The 18,007-nt window shown below is 36.9% G+C and overlaps 2 protein-coding genes across 2 annotated transcripts; both read right to left on the bottom strand.

Annotated features, from left to right (window-relative positions):
* Nucleotides 1-485: 485 nt before the first annotated feature.
* LOC137746757 (NADP-dependent malic enzyme) lies at nucleotides 486-5,270 on the bottom strand. Its single transcript, XM_068486767.1, has 19 exons — nucleotides 5,001-5,270; nucleotides 4,150-4,270; nucleotides 3,851-3,925; nucleotides 3,526-3,677; nucleotides 3,337-3,442; nucleotides 3,164-3,229; nucleotides 2,936-3,031; nucleotides 2,776-2,847; nucleotides 2,593-2,676; nucleotides 2,399-2,497; nucleotides 2,234-2,281; nucleotides 2,063-2,116; nucleotides 1,871-1,969; nucleotides 1,695-1,784; nucleotides 1,512-1,589; nucleotides 1,328-1,402; nucleotides 1,144-1,234; nucleotides 891-1,019; nucleotides 486-780 (listed from the first exon to the last, which is right to left on the bottom strand). Exons 1-19 carry the CDS (start codon nucleotides 5,135-5,137, stop codon nucleotides 692-694), a joined length of 1,761 nt encoding a protein of 586 aa, XP_068342868.1. The 5' UTR covers nucleotides 5,138-5,270; the 3' UTR covers nucleotides 486-691.
* Nucleotides 5,271-11,178: 5,908 nt separating this feature from the next.
* Nucleotides 11,179-16,217, bottom strand: LOC137746957 (uncharacterized). Its single transcript, XM_068486960.1, has 5 exons — nucleotides 15,797-16,217; nucleotides 15,352-15,474; nucleotides 15,047-15,141; nucleotides 12,388-12,636; nucleotides 11,179-12,295 (listed from the first exon to the last, which is right to left on the bottom strand). The coding sequence occupies exons 1-5, from the start codon at nucleotides 16,215-16,217 to the stop codon at nucleotides 11,360-11,362; spliced, it is 1,824 nt and encodes a 607-aa protein (XP_068343061.1). The 3' UTR covers nucleotides 11,179-11,359.
* Nucleotides 16,218-18,007: the final 1,790 nt, after the last annotated feature.

Genomic DNA, 18,007 nt, shown 5'->3' with positions numbered 1-18,007 from the left:
AGTGCGCACTCGCTCACAAAAAGCTTATAATTAAAGTAATTTAGAGTGTACCTTGCAACCGAGATCTTATGTTTAATTCTTTGCTTTATCGTTCGTATTAACAACATAAGTGCACTCTTTGATCAAACACGTTTGCACTCCCTCAAATGATTCGTATCAAAACTTGCTTTACTTGGCTTTTTAGCCATGTTAGTGCTGCAATGGTTGAATGAATGAAAAGGGACCCACCATCTCCTTTTGAGTCTTTGGTGCCACTTAAATTAATACATTTGCTTTTGGAAAGTAGCATTTCAACAAGTGCGTACTAGCTCGCAAGAGGTTTACCTCATGTGGTTTAAGGTATTTGTCCCTGCAATCGAGATCTTATGTTTGATTCTTTGCTTTATCGAACAACATAAGTGCACTCTTTGAGCAAACACATTTGAGAAACTATCAGAACTAACATATTATTTGTTGAGCAGGAGACGTAACGACATCAAAGAACAAAATGCGAAGGAGGCTAATGCATTTGATCTGCAGGAACAAATACAATTAGCATATTTATTCGAATTTTACAAACCGATGATTTACACGCATCATCTTTCCCTTATTTCACAAGCGCCGATACAGCACATCTTCAGAAACACACATTCTTGATAAATAGCCTCGAAGCAAAGCATAACACACAACACACGACGGAGCCAGACACTGTTTAGCGGTAGTTTCTGTAGACGGGACTGTACATGCAACTCTCAGCATGCTTCACAAGATTCTCAGGACGAGGGAGACGCGTAGCCACGCCTACAAAAGCATAAGATGAAAAAGAGTTACATGGGGCATGGAAGAAATGATATATTTTTGGGTTAGAACTCAGAATATACCAAAGTGACAAAAGGAAGAAGAAAACTTACCAAGGTCATATGCCTTGGCAGCTACATTAGCAGCTACTTGGGCAGAGATCTTTCTGATGTTCGACAATGGTGGATAGATCAGCCCCTGTGCAAAATTCTCCTCAGAAACTTGCCCCGCCAAGGCTTCCGCTGATTTTAGGAGAAAACCAAAAAATTGAACAAATGGTAAATGCAAAAGTCGGAAAATGCGATACAAGTTCTACTTTGCATTCTTTTTCAAAATTACGTCGTTCAAAATTTGCCATCTACTTACAGGCTGCCAGAAGCATGTCATCGTGAACACGGATTGCTCCAGAGATAACCAAACCCAGACCAAATCCAGGAAAAATGTATGCATTGTTGGACTGGGACGATACAAAAATCTCGGTTATTGATACTCAAACCAATGTGTTAACATTTGGTCTTCAAAGTTCAACTACAAGCTACTTTTGCATTACCTGGCCAGGAACAAAAACTTTGCCATTGTACTCAACAGGATCAAATGGACTTCCGCTGGCAAAAATTGCGCGACCCTTGGTAATGGAAGCCGGACAAGAATCATGAATGAGAAATTAGTTTCACTTTCTGATATAAATCCTCAATCAAGTAACGACAGATTAATAGTAAGCGTAAATATTATACCTCACTGTAAGTATAAGCTTCTTCAGCGGTACATTCAGATTGTGATGTTGGGTTGGAAAGAGCCAAAATGAGAGGTTTCTGCAGCATTCATTTCTTAATGTCAATAAAACCGATGCTGAACATGTTATGCCTACGTACAAGAAGATAGACACGGAACAGGGGTAAGAGAAAGAAGAGGATTACCTCATTGAAGGACGATACTGCTTCAATCACCTCCTTTGTAAATGTTCTTCCAACACCAGACGATCCAATAAGAACTGTTGGTTTAATTACCTGATGAAGTATGGATGTACTATCAAAAACCGAGAATTATAAAACTAACATATATCCACTAAAAATATATATCATATGATTCGAACCTTGACAGCATCCAAAAGATTATCAACAGGCTCATGCTCATGTGCCCAAGGCTGCTTAAAATGTTGAAGAGAATCTTTACGAGAGATAACAATCAATCCCTGCAAGACAATTCATGTGCTGCGTGAAGTATGAGAGGAAACTAGAAAAATTGATAAGGGACAGTCAGAATTTTGACCGAGAACGCTACCCACCTTTGAATCAACAAGCCAGATCTTCTTACGGGCCTCTTCCACAGGAACTTTTGTCTACAAGAGACGAAGAAAACTAAATAATGAAGGAAGAACATTGATCAATCGTGACTAGAAGTTCTTTACATCTCTGGATTGACATGAGGCATGCACATGATTTTAGAAAGTTAATACCCTTTTCGAGATCTCAAGAGCTATTAGTTCTGCTATACCGGTACCAGCCTACAATCACCAAGTAACAGTGGAATGAGAATTATGCTGTAGAGTTGGACTACTCTTGGTTCTCTACCAATCTGATGCAGTAAAGAAAAATATCGACAAATATATAACAATTCTTACTTCTCCAGCGCCAAGGAACAAAAACCTATGCTCAGACAGGGAACCACCGATTAACTTCAGTGCTGCCACAACTCCTGCAAGAACTACAGATGCCGTCCCCTGAAACAAGGAGACAATGGTTCAAAGCGGAAAGAAACAAAGTGTACACACCCTAAACGCTATCGTGCAAGCTCAGTCAGTTATCTAATTTGTACCTGTATGTCATCATTGAAGACGAGATGAGATGGTCTATATTTGGCCAGCAGCTCGAAAGCATTGTGGTTTGCAAAATCTTCGAACTGCACATTTCAATATAAAGGGACTAGACAACCTCAGAAAATATGAAAATTTTGTACTCCAAAAATCCAGTGTATAGATGATGTAACATAAGAAGCAACCTGTACAAGAACTTTTTCGCCATAGTTCTGCTTGACAGCACTCATGAACTCTTCTAAAAGATCCTCGTACTCCTGCAAGTACGATCAAAATCTCTCACATTAAGTTAAGCTTTATAATTCTGTATCATACACGCAAACTAGAGACTAGAGTAAGGTAAACCTTTCCCCTTGTCCTCTTTTGTCTGAGTCCAATGTAAAACTCATCATCCAGCATCTTCTCATTGTTTGTCCCAACATCAATTGTTACAGGCAAACACTGAAGAGAAAAGTCCACGGAATTCTTGATTAAAATGAATAAATATGCTATGATATCCATGATTTGCAATGCAACCCTATCATGTTGAAGTGTAAACAATGATTACTATTTAGTAAATAGGAAAACGCTTACCGCTGAGGGGCGAACTCCTCCAAGTGCCGTGTACAATGCCAACTTCCCCACAGGAATTCCCATCCCCTGAAGCATGTTCAACAAGGCGGTGTGCGTCAAGTTATTTTCCACTATCGCTATTTTACCAAAATGCTTATAACTCAAAGAAAAAAAAATTCATTCCGCTACCTTACCTGACAACCAAGGTCACCGAGTCCCAGTATACGTTCACCATCAGTCACAACAATAACTTGAACAGCCCTTACAGGCCAGTTCTTCAATACCTCAAGAACTTTACCCCTATAATGTTCAAGAGTTTTTCACGTTATTAGAACTTCATGTTGAGAAAACAGAAAAATCACGGTGTAAACAAATACTCGTACTTCTCTTTTAGACTTATGTAAAGACCCTGAGGGCGCCTGAAGATGCTCCCGAATTTCTGGCAAGCCTCACCAACAGTCGGAGTGTAGACAATTGGTAGCAATTCCTCGACATTATCAATGAGAAGTTTGTAGAACAGCCTCTCATTCCTCTCCTGTTAAACAAAGCAAATGAATGATCGTTTACATCCTTAAATGTTTAACACATTACACCAATAAATATAACAGACTTGAAACAGGTTCAATCTTATGGAAACCGAGTTTAACTTCAAGAAATAAACTCGAAATCAACCTCAAATTAAACTGATCCGGGTGAAAGAAAAAGTACCTGGAGTTCCGTCAGTGCCATATATTTTTGCAACGGGACTTGATATTGTCGGATGGTATTCATCAACTTCTTCTCCTGGTTAACAGAAGTATACCATGTTAAATGAGCCAACGACATTTTCATTTTTTTCTAAACTATTCTAATTTGCGGGAAGGGGAATCAAACTCGAGTGAAAGGTGGCGGGAACACTGTCATGACCAACTGGTCTAACCGAGCTAACATGTTTGAGTTGTTAAAACATAACCATATATGTAAATCAACTTAAGATGAATACCAAGTAGTGTTCTGAAAATTGAAACCTGGACTTGTTGAGAAATAGTTGCCGGAGGAAGAAGACCACGCAAGTAATGGGCGTCCCTCTCTTTCTCTGTAAATGCTAGCCCTTTGTTGTATTGAGGATCTCTCAGCAACGAATACCCACTGCATAAAAAACACACCAAAAATTAAACAAAAAAAAAAGTAAATTTCACAAAAAGTGGGGTTGATCCAAATGAGAACGCGCTTCACCACCGCAGTGGCAAAAAGTAATCATGCTTATGCATTATGGTGTGAGTTCGATCTCCATCTTCTTCTCCCTAACAACCATCTAATCCTAACGCTATTGTTTGTAAAAAAAAAAAAAAAAAAAAGTATTATAAAAAGTTAAAAACTTTGAAAGTTGATTGAAATGATTAATTAATTTACAAATTTCAATTCATGAACTGATTAAAATCAAATACTGACGATAAAACGATCAAGCATTAACTGATCAAATACTGAAAAGTGGTCATGTGCTGGTCATGATGATATATCGAAATCGAATATTAACCGAAGAAATACTAAAAAAAAATGGTCTAGATTTGTAACCCAATCATTTCCCAAAAAACTTACATGTATAAATATATATTCTTTGTTTTTGTTATTAAAATCCTAATTTTTATTGAAAATAAACAAACAGCCAGCATCAGAACTGCAAACTTTTCAGTTTTCACTTTTCAGAGACTTAAAATGGAAGGTTCAGATTTCAGAACTGCTTCACAAGGGATCATAGAATTCTGTGGGGCCCACAACAGGTATACTGAACCTCAATCATCCATCATCAGACACAGCTACTATGATCCATATATGAAACCAGACGGTAAAAAGTAACTTAATGAAAAGAGATGTTGACCTGGCAACGGAGTAAGTCCAGGGGGTGACGAGTTGGTCCTCGGTGGCAGTGTCCTCACCGTATACATCCTCAACGCCGCCGCCGACGGTGGATTTCGGGTCGATCTTAACCGTAGGATCCGTGACCTTGCTCGCCATCCTCAACGACCCAAGTAATATCTTAAGATCAGATTCCGCACCAACCTTTCTCAGTGACCCTTTTGAGCTCAAAAGCGCTTATGAGAGAAGCAGAAGCAGAAGTTGCAGAAGTTGCAGAAGATGGTGGAGTGCTCTGCTTTTGTGTTGAAGCTCTTTTTAATAACAAAACAAACAGCGACCCATTTTACATTTCCACCAATGCAAAACACACATTTTGAAAAGATTTTTCAGTGCAACCGGCACTTAAAGTGGTACACCACATGTCATTATATAAAATTTTCACTTATGCAAACCACAGATTTTGGAAAGATTTTTCAGTATGGCCGGCACGGTACAGCAAGTGTCATTATATAAATAGTGGAATTTATGTGTTATAAAGTTAATAATGTAAAATATAAAATTTGGCATCACTTGTATAAAAACACGTGATGTACCATCTGTGTTACTATAACAATTAAAAATTTCTGCCGATTTTAGCTTCTTCTACACGGGAAAGTCAAATCGTAATAGGAAATTAAGGACCAAGATTCTCTTCTAATCTAAGAATGAGGATCTTCATGATTAAAAGATGTGGCCGTTGAATTTTTATCCAACGGTTACAAACAGGATAGTCCCTTTAAAGTTATAATAATTATAACCGTTAAATTTTTATCCAACTATCTACATCTCTTAGTCATGAGGATCCTCATTCTTAGATTAGGAAAGGATCCTAGTCCAGAAATTAAAACGGTAAGAGTCATATTCGAGTTAACTATTCAATTTTTAATTTTTTTTCTTCTCTTTTTTAGTTAATTATTTGCATAAAAGAACAGAAAAGTTAGTGGGATATTCTTAAGGATTTCATTGTAAAAAACATCGAGGGAATAGTTAGATGGGTAAACGGATAGGATGGAAGAGAGAACTAGGATGGGAGTGAGAAGAAGACAGAGACATGGGATTTTGTCTGTGTTCGGCGGTACAGACGGTGGAGATGAGAAATTTTATAGTGTGTCAAAAAGATGGCTTACCACGTTAAGTTCCTTCTTCCTAATCATCAAGTCAGAGGATTTGGATTATTGAAATTTGATCTAACAATTATAAATAAGGATTCACTTTAAAAGTTATAATTAAACAGTTAGATTAAATTTTAATAATCCAAATTCCCGAACTTAATAGATTAAGAAAAAAAGATGCGAAAATGATCTCTTTCCGTTTATTAAACCGTACTTAAATTTTTTTTGATAAACTAAACCGTGTATTCGGCATAATGAAAAATCTTACCGTGTGGTGAGAGGAGAGAGAGAGAATTGATACGTGATTGGGGGGTCTGATTTTTTTTTTTTTTTTTGGCAGAGGGTTTGATTCAATTGGATGATGATACTATATTACACATGTCCGTGAGAGCAGGAGAGAGAGTTTGACACGGAGTGATTGGGGGGGAGTTTGATTCATTTGGATAATGAGATTATATTGCACATGCCCGTGTGTCGGCTCTCACAGCTGCCTCTTGTCGTTGCTGTCCGTCAATCATATGCATGTAACCTAAAGAAATTTGCAATTACTATTTTCTTTTCGTTTTATTTTTCGGTTCTCTTATTAAGTTGTAATAGTATATTATTATCGAAATCATCTACTTTTTAGTTTATTTGTAGAGACAAGTTTATCAAATTATTTAACATTTGAATTAACGATTTCAATATTTCAAAATTTAACTAAATAAAATGCGTTGTATGTTTGTTATATAACTATTATGTGTAAACGATTTCAAATTTAATTCATTTTAAAAAGTTAATAGTTAAAGAGTGACATAAAAATCAAATTGTTCAGATCATCGTGTGAAATCACATAATGAGAATTACTGATAAGATAGATTAAAAAAGTTCAATGAGAAAAATACTGGCATTTCTCAACTAATCAAAATAAAAAAAGAAACTCTTTCCCTCCGTACATGTAAGCGCTATTCTCTTTTGATACGAATTAAGTTACTTTAGTATGTATGCGTGGTATACATTTCTTTTCATAATTTTCACTATTTTTTTATTATATACATATGTAAAAATGTCTTTTATATACTTATAAATGCACCAAATAATGATTTCAGTTCTACAACATTGAAAATTTTAAATCCACCAATTAAAATGAGTTTAAATTTAGACAACTTAATAAAATGAGTTTAGATTCTTATACGTAGTAATTGCCCTCTCGTTAATCACCTAATAACAATATCATCTCAAATTACTTTGCTTTAAATATTAAAAAAAAAGACACTTTGCTAAACCATTTAAAAGTTAAAAGAATATATAATACATCATTATACGTTATTCTATTTTCTATTTCCTCCTTTGTATTGTTCTAGTTAATTTACTTTTTATCACACAACCACATATCTCTAGAGGCTACTCAGTACTACCAACTAACACAATTATTAATATATCACGTTCTTAAGTTGTCGGATTAAAATTTCAGAATCAATAGAATTATTATTTTTTCTATATTCTAAATAATTAGGCATGAGAATACTCCTCTTGCACAATATATATATATAGTATATATTATATTGTGTATACCTTTCAAATGACTCAAGCTTTCACATCATTTAAGAAGATTTTTATAGTGATGTGAAATTTAAGATATTTCGAATATTTTAACTATTTAATTTATAGTTAAAAACATAAAAATTTAAATTTAATAATTAAAAAGTTTGAAATATTTTGTACATATAATTTTTATTATAACATAAGTGAATTAAATTATTAATTGTTAAGAAGAAGGATCGGCGGATCGACCGTAAGGGCGCCGTCTGCTAAAAATTTCATCATTTTGAGTTGCTTTTGCGTTGGGGTAGGGCCCTGAAATATGACTAGTCCTTGACCACTGAGTTTCCTTTTTCCAAGTGGCTCACAGGAGATTGAGGTTTGGTTTTTCAGATTAGGTTTGGATTGGATTGAAGCATGACATTTGGTGGAGATGGTCCCGATCACGTCCGGATCACGTCCTTGCACAAGAGAAATTATTTGAGGAGCCCGGTACAGGGATCGGATTCTCTCTTGAGCTTAGGAGACTAAATTTTTTGAGTAAATCATACGAATCGTTAAAATTTGATATAACGATTATAATTATTATAATTTTTAAAGAAATCTTTTGTTTATAACCGTTAGATCAAATTTCAACAGTCTGAATCCTTTACTCAATTCAAGGGATCCGGTTCCCCAACACACAAGACAGCTAGAGTTCCGCGCCTATTGCAATTTGACACGTACAATATCATCTTTTTAAATGACACCATCCTTAAACTTATTTTTTTAAATATTAAAATTATGTAACAAAATTTCAATAAAAAAGAAAAATTCTAAATTACCCTCTTAAGATCTCGAACCCTCCGCCCCGCCCCCACCTATTCCTCCCTTCCATCACGTCTCTGTTGCCCTTTGTTTCATTCTCATATCTTCCCTTTTTTATCCTCCTCTCCTCGCCGGAGAAGAACATTGGAATCTGACCACTTAACCAGCTATTAGATCGGTAGTTAGCGACACCCTCTGAGGGAGTTGCCGCTCAACATCCATCGGTCTTCCATGTCGAAGAAATAGTGGAGAAATAGAAGGAAGATGAGAAAGAAAAATAGGTAGAGAGAGAGAAGAGATTCACCGACAAAATCGTCGGTCGGCAATGGAGGTGGGTTGTGATGCGTACTCGGTGTTGACGATTAGTGTGATAGGGATAATTCAGACATTTTGTTTGGTAAAATATTTTAATCGGCATTTTTCTTATTTGAAAACAAAAAAGACAGGTGTCAACCCATGATTTGTTCGGTACTCCAACTGTCTTGTGTGACGGCTCTCCGAAAAATTTCTCCTTGCACAGACGTCCTATATGAACAAACACTTCCCAAGGTCCGTGTCAAATTTTAATTAGGGTTGGCTCCTTCTCACCTGGTTTAAAGTTCCCTTTTAAGTGGGTTTGTTTTATTTTCTTGGACCTCATGGTTCATAGGTATTATGAATATGAACTCCCTTGCATCATATGAAGGATGCTACGGACCGACCTTCTCAGTTGGACATTTCAGCTATCATTCTCATCTTGCTTATTGCACGGTAATTGGAACAATCTACTTATCAACTAAAATAGAAATTGTAGTTGTTAAACCGCTCTATCAGCATTTTAAAATATCAATGTTTAACTAAATTACATGATTGGTGTATTTATTGAATAACACTTGGGTGATGGGACGATTTCATATTACATTAATCTTTAAAAAATAACCTAGAAATATACTATTCAAATCGATGTGCAAATTATAGGATAGTAAGGAGAATTCACAAAAAAAAAACAAATACAAATAAGAAAGTTGTTACCGTTCCTCACTTCATGGTTAGATTTTATTCTCGTATGAACATTGGAATAATGAGTTTGTCATTCCAAACTAATTAAGTATCCATGATCGAGAACCATGAATTTATATGTACAACAAAAATGTTACAATATATTCAACATTTATTGACCAGAAACAGTCGCTAAAGTCTAGCTTGATTACACAATCCAGTACTTAGTTAGAGTTCCTTCAGGACGGCGGGTGACACTAGAAAAGGGCCTTCATCACCTTGATTGATCAAGTGAATTTTGAAGGGAGCTGACCCTACAGCTTTCCATACAAACCCGCATTTACTTACAGCTCCTGCACTCCTTGCATGGTCATAACAGATATTATATATGGCGGTCGCCTCGTCAAATATTTCACCCGTCGGCCTTGTACTCTTGTCGAAACCATCACCACCGTACAGAATCTACGATCAGAAATCCGAATATGTTACTAGTTTGTTAACTCCTGAAGAGAGTTAACGTGGAAGAGCGAGTTAAAACTAATATTTTCATTGACAGGAACTTTAATGCGTAGCAAATATTAGAATATTTCTATCACCTTTGGTTAACGTGGAGAATGCTCACTCAACTCCGACTACAGAGAGATTCACCATCCATAAAACAGCCAGGACTGAACGTAATACAGCCCAATTTGCTATAAAACAAAGTCAAATGCATACCTTGGTTTAAATCTAGTTGTCAAAAACAGTTTTATGAGCTCCTCTTCTAGGTCTTCTTTCGAAAGCTTAGCTGGTTTGATAGGGAGCTCCTCACCAGTAAAACGCTGTCATCTCCTAAAATTTGTTGTAAGAGAGTTCTCTTTGCGGTGTGTAGATTAGGGCATTCGGCATGTTTGGACTTCAAATTAACATTGGGTCTATGAGGCTCAGACTCACTTTTTCACTTAATGCACAGACGAATATTTATGTTGATAAAAGTGAATGGTGTGCAAGCCAAGAATTTAAAAGCATTTTCCACAAGGCTTTGTGGGCGGCAAAGGATGATTCTCTCCCCTCATAATCTCTTTCTCCTTTCCTCTTCTCATGTTTGAACGGTCACGGTTAAGCCACGTCAACATCTTATATTAATTTTTTTATAGAGACAATAAGACAAAAAACAATGTGTGAAAGGAGGAAAGAGAAAGGGATGGAAATAGAAGGGGAGAGAATCCTACTCCGGTAGCAAAACCCTCTTTCACATTGGACGGTTACCTCAGTCAGGTTTTAAAGAGGAAAGACACTTTTTGATGGCATTTTGGTAGTTTTGAAGGGATGAAAACTCAAGTTGCAATGTAAATTCTTATCTCCTATCAGTAATCACATCAACAACTAGGAGGAGAGAAAATTACTTCGAAGGGAAAATCTGTTCTATATGAGGTAGCAGAAATGCAGAAGACAAGAATACTCAACTACAATACAAAAACTTGCTGCAGCCTACCTTTTCCAAATTCCTTTGAAATTTGACATTTTTGTAATTGCATCTGATACATTGCCTATATTAAAACTTCATTTCAAAAGTTTTATGCCCTTAATTGGCATTGTCAATTTTGAGTGACCCTCCAAATTTTGCCCGAGCTGGCAAAAGTTTTCTGTCTCTATGCTTTTTATGAAGTATGTACTACAGTTAAATTTGTTTGAAAAAACAGCTTCATCCAAAAGCTTTGTTCATCATTTGTATTGAGATGTTGTGAATAAGAAAGCCTCTAAACAATGCATCTTTATTCACAAATTGTTATACGACTACATAATAACAGAAGGATTTTGAAGCAAAACTATAAAAAAAAAAAAATTAGAAAGGCAAACTTTTACTAATAAAAGTATTGATAGCCAGCAAGTGGCTTTACAAAAACTGAAATAACAAAAGAAAATAAACACAGACGAACAGAAATTACAAATGAGCATCCTTAGCTAGGGCAACAATCCTAGCATATACAGTCTTCATGTCAATCTCCAGCCTCTCAGGCTCTTCAACTGCAATGTTGCTGTTGACCAACTGAGCATCCAAAATATCTACTTGTTGACTTGCACTTCGGGCCTCAACCACTTTCACAGCTAGTTCACTAGCCAAGCTAGCTTTCTCAGCTTTCAGTTTGGCCAACTCTTGCTCTAGCTGCTGAATTTGTTGGTCCACTACAGAAATACTATCCCTAATTTTGGTTCCTTCTCCAATAACAGATTTCAAAAGAGTAGAGAACTCAGAGTGTTGGAGTTTCATTTGTTGCATATGTTCAGCCTCTTTGGCAGCTTGGAAGTATTGTTCCTGCAACTGCTTTAGAAGCTGGAAGAAGTATTTAAAGGTCTGGAATTGCTCTTTGGTGATCTCATTAACCTCATACAGCTTCTCAAGTGTACTCTCAGCTTGATTAAGCATGTCGCGTTGGAAGTTGACATCAAAACCACCTTCCAACCAGTGTTTGAAGGATTGTTTTAGATCTTGAGCTTGTTGGACTGATGGCTTCTGGCTCCGGGAGTCAACCTTTTGCTTGAGGTTCTGAAGTTCGAGCAAGACCTCAGAGAGGGATATGTTGGGATAAACCACAGCTAGAGGAGTTGGCTGCTCTGGTAAGTTGGAAGATGAGGAAGAAGCCTTTTCTTTTTGCTGCTTGCTCTGAGAGGGTGTGCTAAGCTTTTCCTTGCTAGCATCAGGCATAGAAGGAGGAACAAGGAAATATGTCTTGTGAGCTTCTGTTGTCGAGCTAGGGGCCTTCTCTTTCTCCCCTGACGAACTGTCCATATCCACTACTCCAATTGCTGGGGTAGGGGGAAGGTTGATAGTTAGAGAGGCCTCTTCATGAGTAGCTGGTAAAGATGAAGCTGCTGAATCCTGAAATCAAAGTGTGCGAGGCAACGAAAATCATGGTAAAGTTAAAAAGGATAACTGGAATAGTAAAAATAGATAAGTGATAAAGAATATACCTGTTCGGGAATTGTTGCTACCTCTACAGGCACTTTAACATTGTCAGCCTCTATCAAAACAACCTTTGATTGCTCGACGACATGAGATGAAGGAGAGTTGTTGCCCAAAGGGAAAGTGAAAGACTCCGCTGACATCTTAGGCTCTGCATCAGCACCAGAAGGACCTGAGGGATGGACTCGTGAACTCCCAACCTCATAAGGATAAGGGATATCTTGGAGAGGTTCATCCATGACTTGATTCTTTTGTTCCTGCCAGAACAAGTGGTAAGTTATCCATGGACAAAGGGCATAAGAGAAAATCAGGATTTGTGAACCACAGAAAAATGTAAATCGAATATCTAAAGGATGACTTATAGTAGCAACAATATTTTTATTGTGGTTTTCTCCGGTAAGTTTGATGAAAACTCACCACCTTTGAAGTAGATATTGTAGTTGGAAGAGTGTCGGGCACTGTGGTGATTTTCTTTACAAATAAGGCACTAGAAACTGCCTTTGTGGAAGGAACTGAAAAACCTTCCCCATGTGATTTGTGTATCACAGACCTTTCAATCTTAGCTCCATAATCTTCTTATGAGAAAGACATTAACTTTGATGTCAGATCAATCAAAGATTCTCAAAATTGAGAGGGGCTTTCCTAGAAGGCCTTATAACCTCAGTGGACTACAAAGATATTAGAAGGATGAGAAGTTAGTTGATTGAAAAGCTGATAAGGTAAAAGTTGAAGGCGATATGACAGGAAGATACCTTGATAAGATGTGGTACTTCTGCTAGCACTATATTGTCATCTCATCATCACCACCAGATACTATTAAACTTCCTTGGCTTATTTGTGAGGAAAGAGATCCAGTCTTTTTGAATTCGGGCAATCCTATGTCAGAATTCTTTAGTAGGTTACAAAAACCAGCAAATCTGAGAAATTGGGGTTAACAACTCATAAAAAAGCAATTAGTCACTTACTGTTGCTCTTTGCTTCTTCCTACCAACTATCCTAAAAGCTTCACCTATTTTGAGACTAGTCTCGGGCCTAGTCATTTTTCTAGTTGAATTCGGACAATCTTGTGTTAGAATTCATCAGTAAGTTATATAAACCAACAAATTTGAGGAATTTGGGTTAACAATTCATCAAAAAGCATTTAGTCACTTATTGGCTGCTCTCTTCTTCTTCCTACCGACTATCCCAGAAGCTTTACCTATTTTGAACCAGTATTGAGCCTAGTCCTATTTCTGGTTGAAGTATAGGAAGCCTCTGAGGCAAGATTGTTGTGCCTAGCCTTAGTTCTCCTCTATCTGAGGATCTCTGATGAAGATGAAGAGGTAGGAGAAGTTGCCCGAGCCTGAGAACTAGCACCTGACAGGTTGCTTGAGGAACATTTGTAGCTCGTCCTCGGCCTCTTCACCATCAGTGCCAAACGTGGCCTCAATATCATCATATTGATTCAAGGCTACAGCGAGAGGGATCCACTAACTTCCATACCCTTTAAAGGGTTGGGGAACATGAACTTATTCATCTAATAGAGCAAGAAGTCCATGTGCTCTTGATCTCTATTGGTAGAGAGGGACGAGGGACCATACTTGCTTTTAAAATAGCTAAGAAAGTTAAAGTAGTAGGTCGCACAAGCCTGAAACTCTGAAGATAGATACTTAATCTTCACTGGTGGTAGAGTGGCCTCAACTTCTCCTTTCTTCTTCTTCGACTACAAGTCCCAGTGAGACGACTAATCCTTTGAGACGTCAAAACACCTACCTCATGGCCACATACCAAACAGCTGAGCCATGGCCAAAATCGTGAGAGACATCTGTTCCATTCTGAAAACAAAAGTATTGGTTGCATTATTCCAGAATAGCAAGGCTACACTGAGCAGTTCGGGCTTCAGGGTCACAGAAGATTTGGACATCATAATCAGGTCGGGAAACCTCTAGAAGCGTTACTCCACCTGGTTGGGCAAATTCCCTTCGAATTAGAATAAGGAGAATGAGAGAGCTAGGTGGCTGGGGGCATATTGTTCTCAACTACATCTGACACTTCTTGGTACCACACAAGGCCCAAATAGTAGGATTCCTATGGTGAAAGTAGACTGGAAGATTCAGACCACCTCGCACTTTGTAGAGTGTTCAATCGAGTTCTAAGGCTGGTAAGACCTTCATCAAACTCATGACGAGAAGCTGTTGAAGTCGGCATGGATGAATTGATTGAGAGTTTGAAATTTTCAGGAACGGAGAGTTGAATTCAGTTTTCGCAAGATGAAATTATCAATCTTTCGAAGACTTAAAAGTTTTCTGGAAATTGAAGGTGAAGTGAAAATTGACAACGCGTTCGCTTTTATATCCTTCAAAATTTGCCCGTTAGAGTAAGTGGATTAGAGGAAGAGTTTATGCTAGTAACGGTCATTTAATGGTTGTAACCCCCTTCCCGACAAGCCGAAGGTGAAAGGTTTTTATATAATTAAGCCAAATTTAATTACATTTAAACGGGGTAACATTGGCCCTGTTCGAGGCCCAATCTCTTGTCAGTAGTCACATCAAAAACTAGGAGGAGAGATAATTACTTCAAAAGGAAGATGTTTGAACCAAAGGGAAAATTTGTAAAAGGTGGTAGAAAGGCAGAAGACAATGACACTAAACTCATAACACAAAAAGACTTTAAACATCTGGAACCCACCTTTTCCAAATTACTTTCGTAATTTGACACCTTTGCAGTTGCATTTACGTTTGAAGCTCTGCTAGATTGAAAGTATCGATTGTCTGTGGTATCTCCTGTCAGTTGATCACAATGAAAGAAAATCATGAAACAGAGAGAGTGCATAATATCTAACCTTGAAAAAGTTGAACCGGAGTGATAGAAGTAGGAGGAGCAGAAGACGGGCCTTGAAAAAGAAAAGTACGGGCATCTTTCGAAGGAGAATTCGAGGGATAGGAGTAGAAAGCAATCATAAAAGAAAAACAATCCATGAACGAAAATCTGACCTTCATGAACAGGACTGATAGGAAGAGAAGATGATGGGCCTCGAAAAAGGGATGTACGTGCAGATTTCGAAGGTGATGGAGAGAAATAGGAATTTAATTGCTTCTGTCCTCCACTAGTACTCCCTGCAACTCACATAGCCAAAGTGCCAAGTTTCAAAGAGACAGATTAATGGTCCATTACTAATCAACGGTTCACTACTAATCACATCGAAATTGTCCTAGTTTGCATTTATATTATAAGAGAGAAGTATCACAAAAGAGCCTCGGGAATATTAGAAGTGAAACCTTTCTTTATATATTTTAATTCATTTTATCAATTAAGAGTTTTCCGTAGGATTCTTGCCTTCTTCGAGAGAATAGCAGAAGTCGGTTTTAAAAATAACCAGCTAAGAAAACCCATCACTGATCAACCAAAACAAAACAACCCATGAAGTAAAAATCTGACCTTGACGACCAGGAGTGATTTGGGAAGCAGAAGACGGGCTGTGAAGAGGCGGAGAAGCAGCAGGGCCAGACTTGGTAGGGGAAGGGGAAGGAGAACGAGAACGAGGGGTACATTGGTACTTTTCGCGCAGCAAGAACCAGATGTATCCATTGAGGGTTTTGATCTGTTTTTTACTATTGTAAATGTCGCCGAGGAGTTCGAGTGCCTTCTCCTCCCCCAGCAAACCCAGCCTCCTTCTCAACGCGGCGTCCGGCTGCGGCTGCCCTTTCTCCTCACATATGCTGTTCAGTTTTTGCTCCACCGTCAGGGGCAGAGGCACCAGTTGCGGTTGTGGGCAATCGTCTCCGGCCGTGGCCGCCGCCGCAATCTCTGTGTAACTGCGTTTGGAGTTGCTGGAACCGTAATTATGCGGATGATCCATTAGTTAACTTTGTAATTAACTGGGAAGGAAGAAAGGAAGTTTGCTGACAAAATCCAATTGATTTCAAACCGGGTGGTTTAAAAGGAGCTACTACGTACTATTCCTTTTTCCGATCCATTCCATTTCTTCTTCTTCATGTGCTTTGAATTCACATGACGTCCCCCTGCCATGTGAACCAGACCAAGTTTATATTTACACTTTTTTGATCTTGGGATGAACCGGACCAAGTTTTCTGTGTACAGAGACTTTGGATTGGACCGAGACTCCAAGCTGAACCATGCGCCGACAAGGTAAAGTGGTTCTTCATCCTTTTTCAACGATAGAAAAGATGGTTTCCTTGAGAAGTTAGAGTACCTTAGTCCCCAAGTATATCATTCTTTTTCAGCTCTTTTCTTTTTCCTTTAGGGCTCTTTTATGCATGGTCCACTGATCCATTAATTTTGAACCAATCTGACTCAATTTCAAACCATAAGTTACGTTTTAATATAAGGAATTTTAACGAAAAGTTTAGGTATTATTTACTTTACATTTTATTTTATCCTTATTGTTAAAATTCAAAGTTTTCAAACCAATTTCATTAGTTTTTCTTTAATTAATATACGAAAATTAATGAAAACCTCTATTTTATATTTTTATATGGTGCTTAGATCGCGAGGTCATCATTGTTGTGTTCGGTTTAATTATATAATATTTTGTATAAATTATTTTATGCCTAATTCGTAATAGTAAATCTGCTTTATGTAAATTGTTGAACGACTTTACCTCCATCTCCATCTGCGGCTTGAGATTCTGTATAATGATGCAGGTGGAATTTTGAATAAGAAAGACTTTTTAAGCACCAATAAATAATATAATAAGAGAAATGTTACCAAAATTCTTTCAAACTGAGATTCTTTATAAATTCTTTACCATCTCATAATTTTTATATACAGATAAAACTAGATGAGACTAAATTTACAAATTAAATAATATGTTACTAATAGATTGAGCACGTACATCAATATTTAGGTAATAATCTAATCATCAATTTTTATATTATTTATTTTATAAAATTTTATCTACAAATTTAATCTCATAATATTATCATTTACACAATATTTATAATATTTAACAAAAATTAACGTTAAAATATAAAATTTACAAAGATTCCACTTTGAGATTGCATTTCTGATATCTTTGTCGGGTTGTCTGCTATTGAAGAATCCAAATAATATTCGGATTGGGATCTGCTGCCTTGCTAAGTGTCAGGGCCACTGTAGTCAAGTGTAGATTTTTTCGACTTGGATTATCTGCCTTCCTCATCTCATACCTTTTTATTTTTATGATCACGTTGAAGCCATATTAATATTTTATATTCTTATTATTTTTTGTTTTATTATTTTTATAAAAAAAGTTAATATAAAATGTTAACGTGGCTTAATCGTGACCACAGAAATAAGAGGGAATAGGATGAGGAGGGTTAAGACAATCCAGGTCCAGATTTTTTCAGAAGCTTACTAAACAAGGCAAACACTTTGAGTTCATTGGTGACGGCATACCACCCGATTAATTATCATTAAATTATTTTAGATTTTGAGATTGTGTAATAGAAAAATTAAATTAAACTTATCCTAAGACAATTAATAGGATGACGAGTAAAAATATTTCTCAAAACTTTTGCATATTTTCTGCTTTGACAATGACATACAATAAATATTTTTCGAATGACTATCATATTGTCATTGTGTTTAAATTGAAATTTCAATTTTTGAATGTCTCTTTCTCAACTGCTCTAATTACCAGAACAATTC

Source organism: Pyrus communis, chromosome 10, assembly GCF_963583255.1.
Source record: "Pyrus communis chromosome 10, drPyrComm1.1, whole genome shotgun sequence".
NCBI classification, from domain to species: Eukaryota; Viridiplantae; Streptophyta; class Magnoliopsida; order Rosales; family Rosaceae; genus Pyrus; species Pyrus communis.
This window is presented reverse-complemented; position numbering and strand designations above follow the sequence as displayed.

Bases quoted from the DNA above. Each gene is read 5' to 3' on its own strand.
- LOC137746757 (XM_068486767.1), bottom strand. From the start codon at position 5,137: ATGGCGAGCAAGGTCACGGATCCTACGGTTAAGATCGACCCGAAATCC. The intron at 3,230-3,336 runs GTAAGGTAGCGG...AACATGCTTCAG, and splicing joins TCGGTGACCTTGGTTGTCAG to GGGATGGGAATTCCTGTGGG. The intron at 1,590-1,694 runs GTAATCCTCTTC...TGAATGCTGCAG, and splicing joins CAGTATCGTCCTTCAATGAG to AAACCTCTCATTTTGGCTCT.
- LOC137746957 (XM_068486960.1), bottom strand. From the start codon at position 16,217: ATGGATCATCCGCATAATTACGGTTCCAGCAACTCCAAACGCAGTTAC. The intron at 15,475-15,796 runs GTCAGATTTTTA...TGTGAGTTGCAG, and splicing joins AATCACTCCTGGTCGTCAAG to GGAGTACTAGTGGAGGACAG. The intron at 15,142-15,351 runs GTCAGATTTTCG...ATCAACTGACAG, and splicing joins TATCAGTCCTGTTCATGAAG to GAGATACCACAGACAATCGA.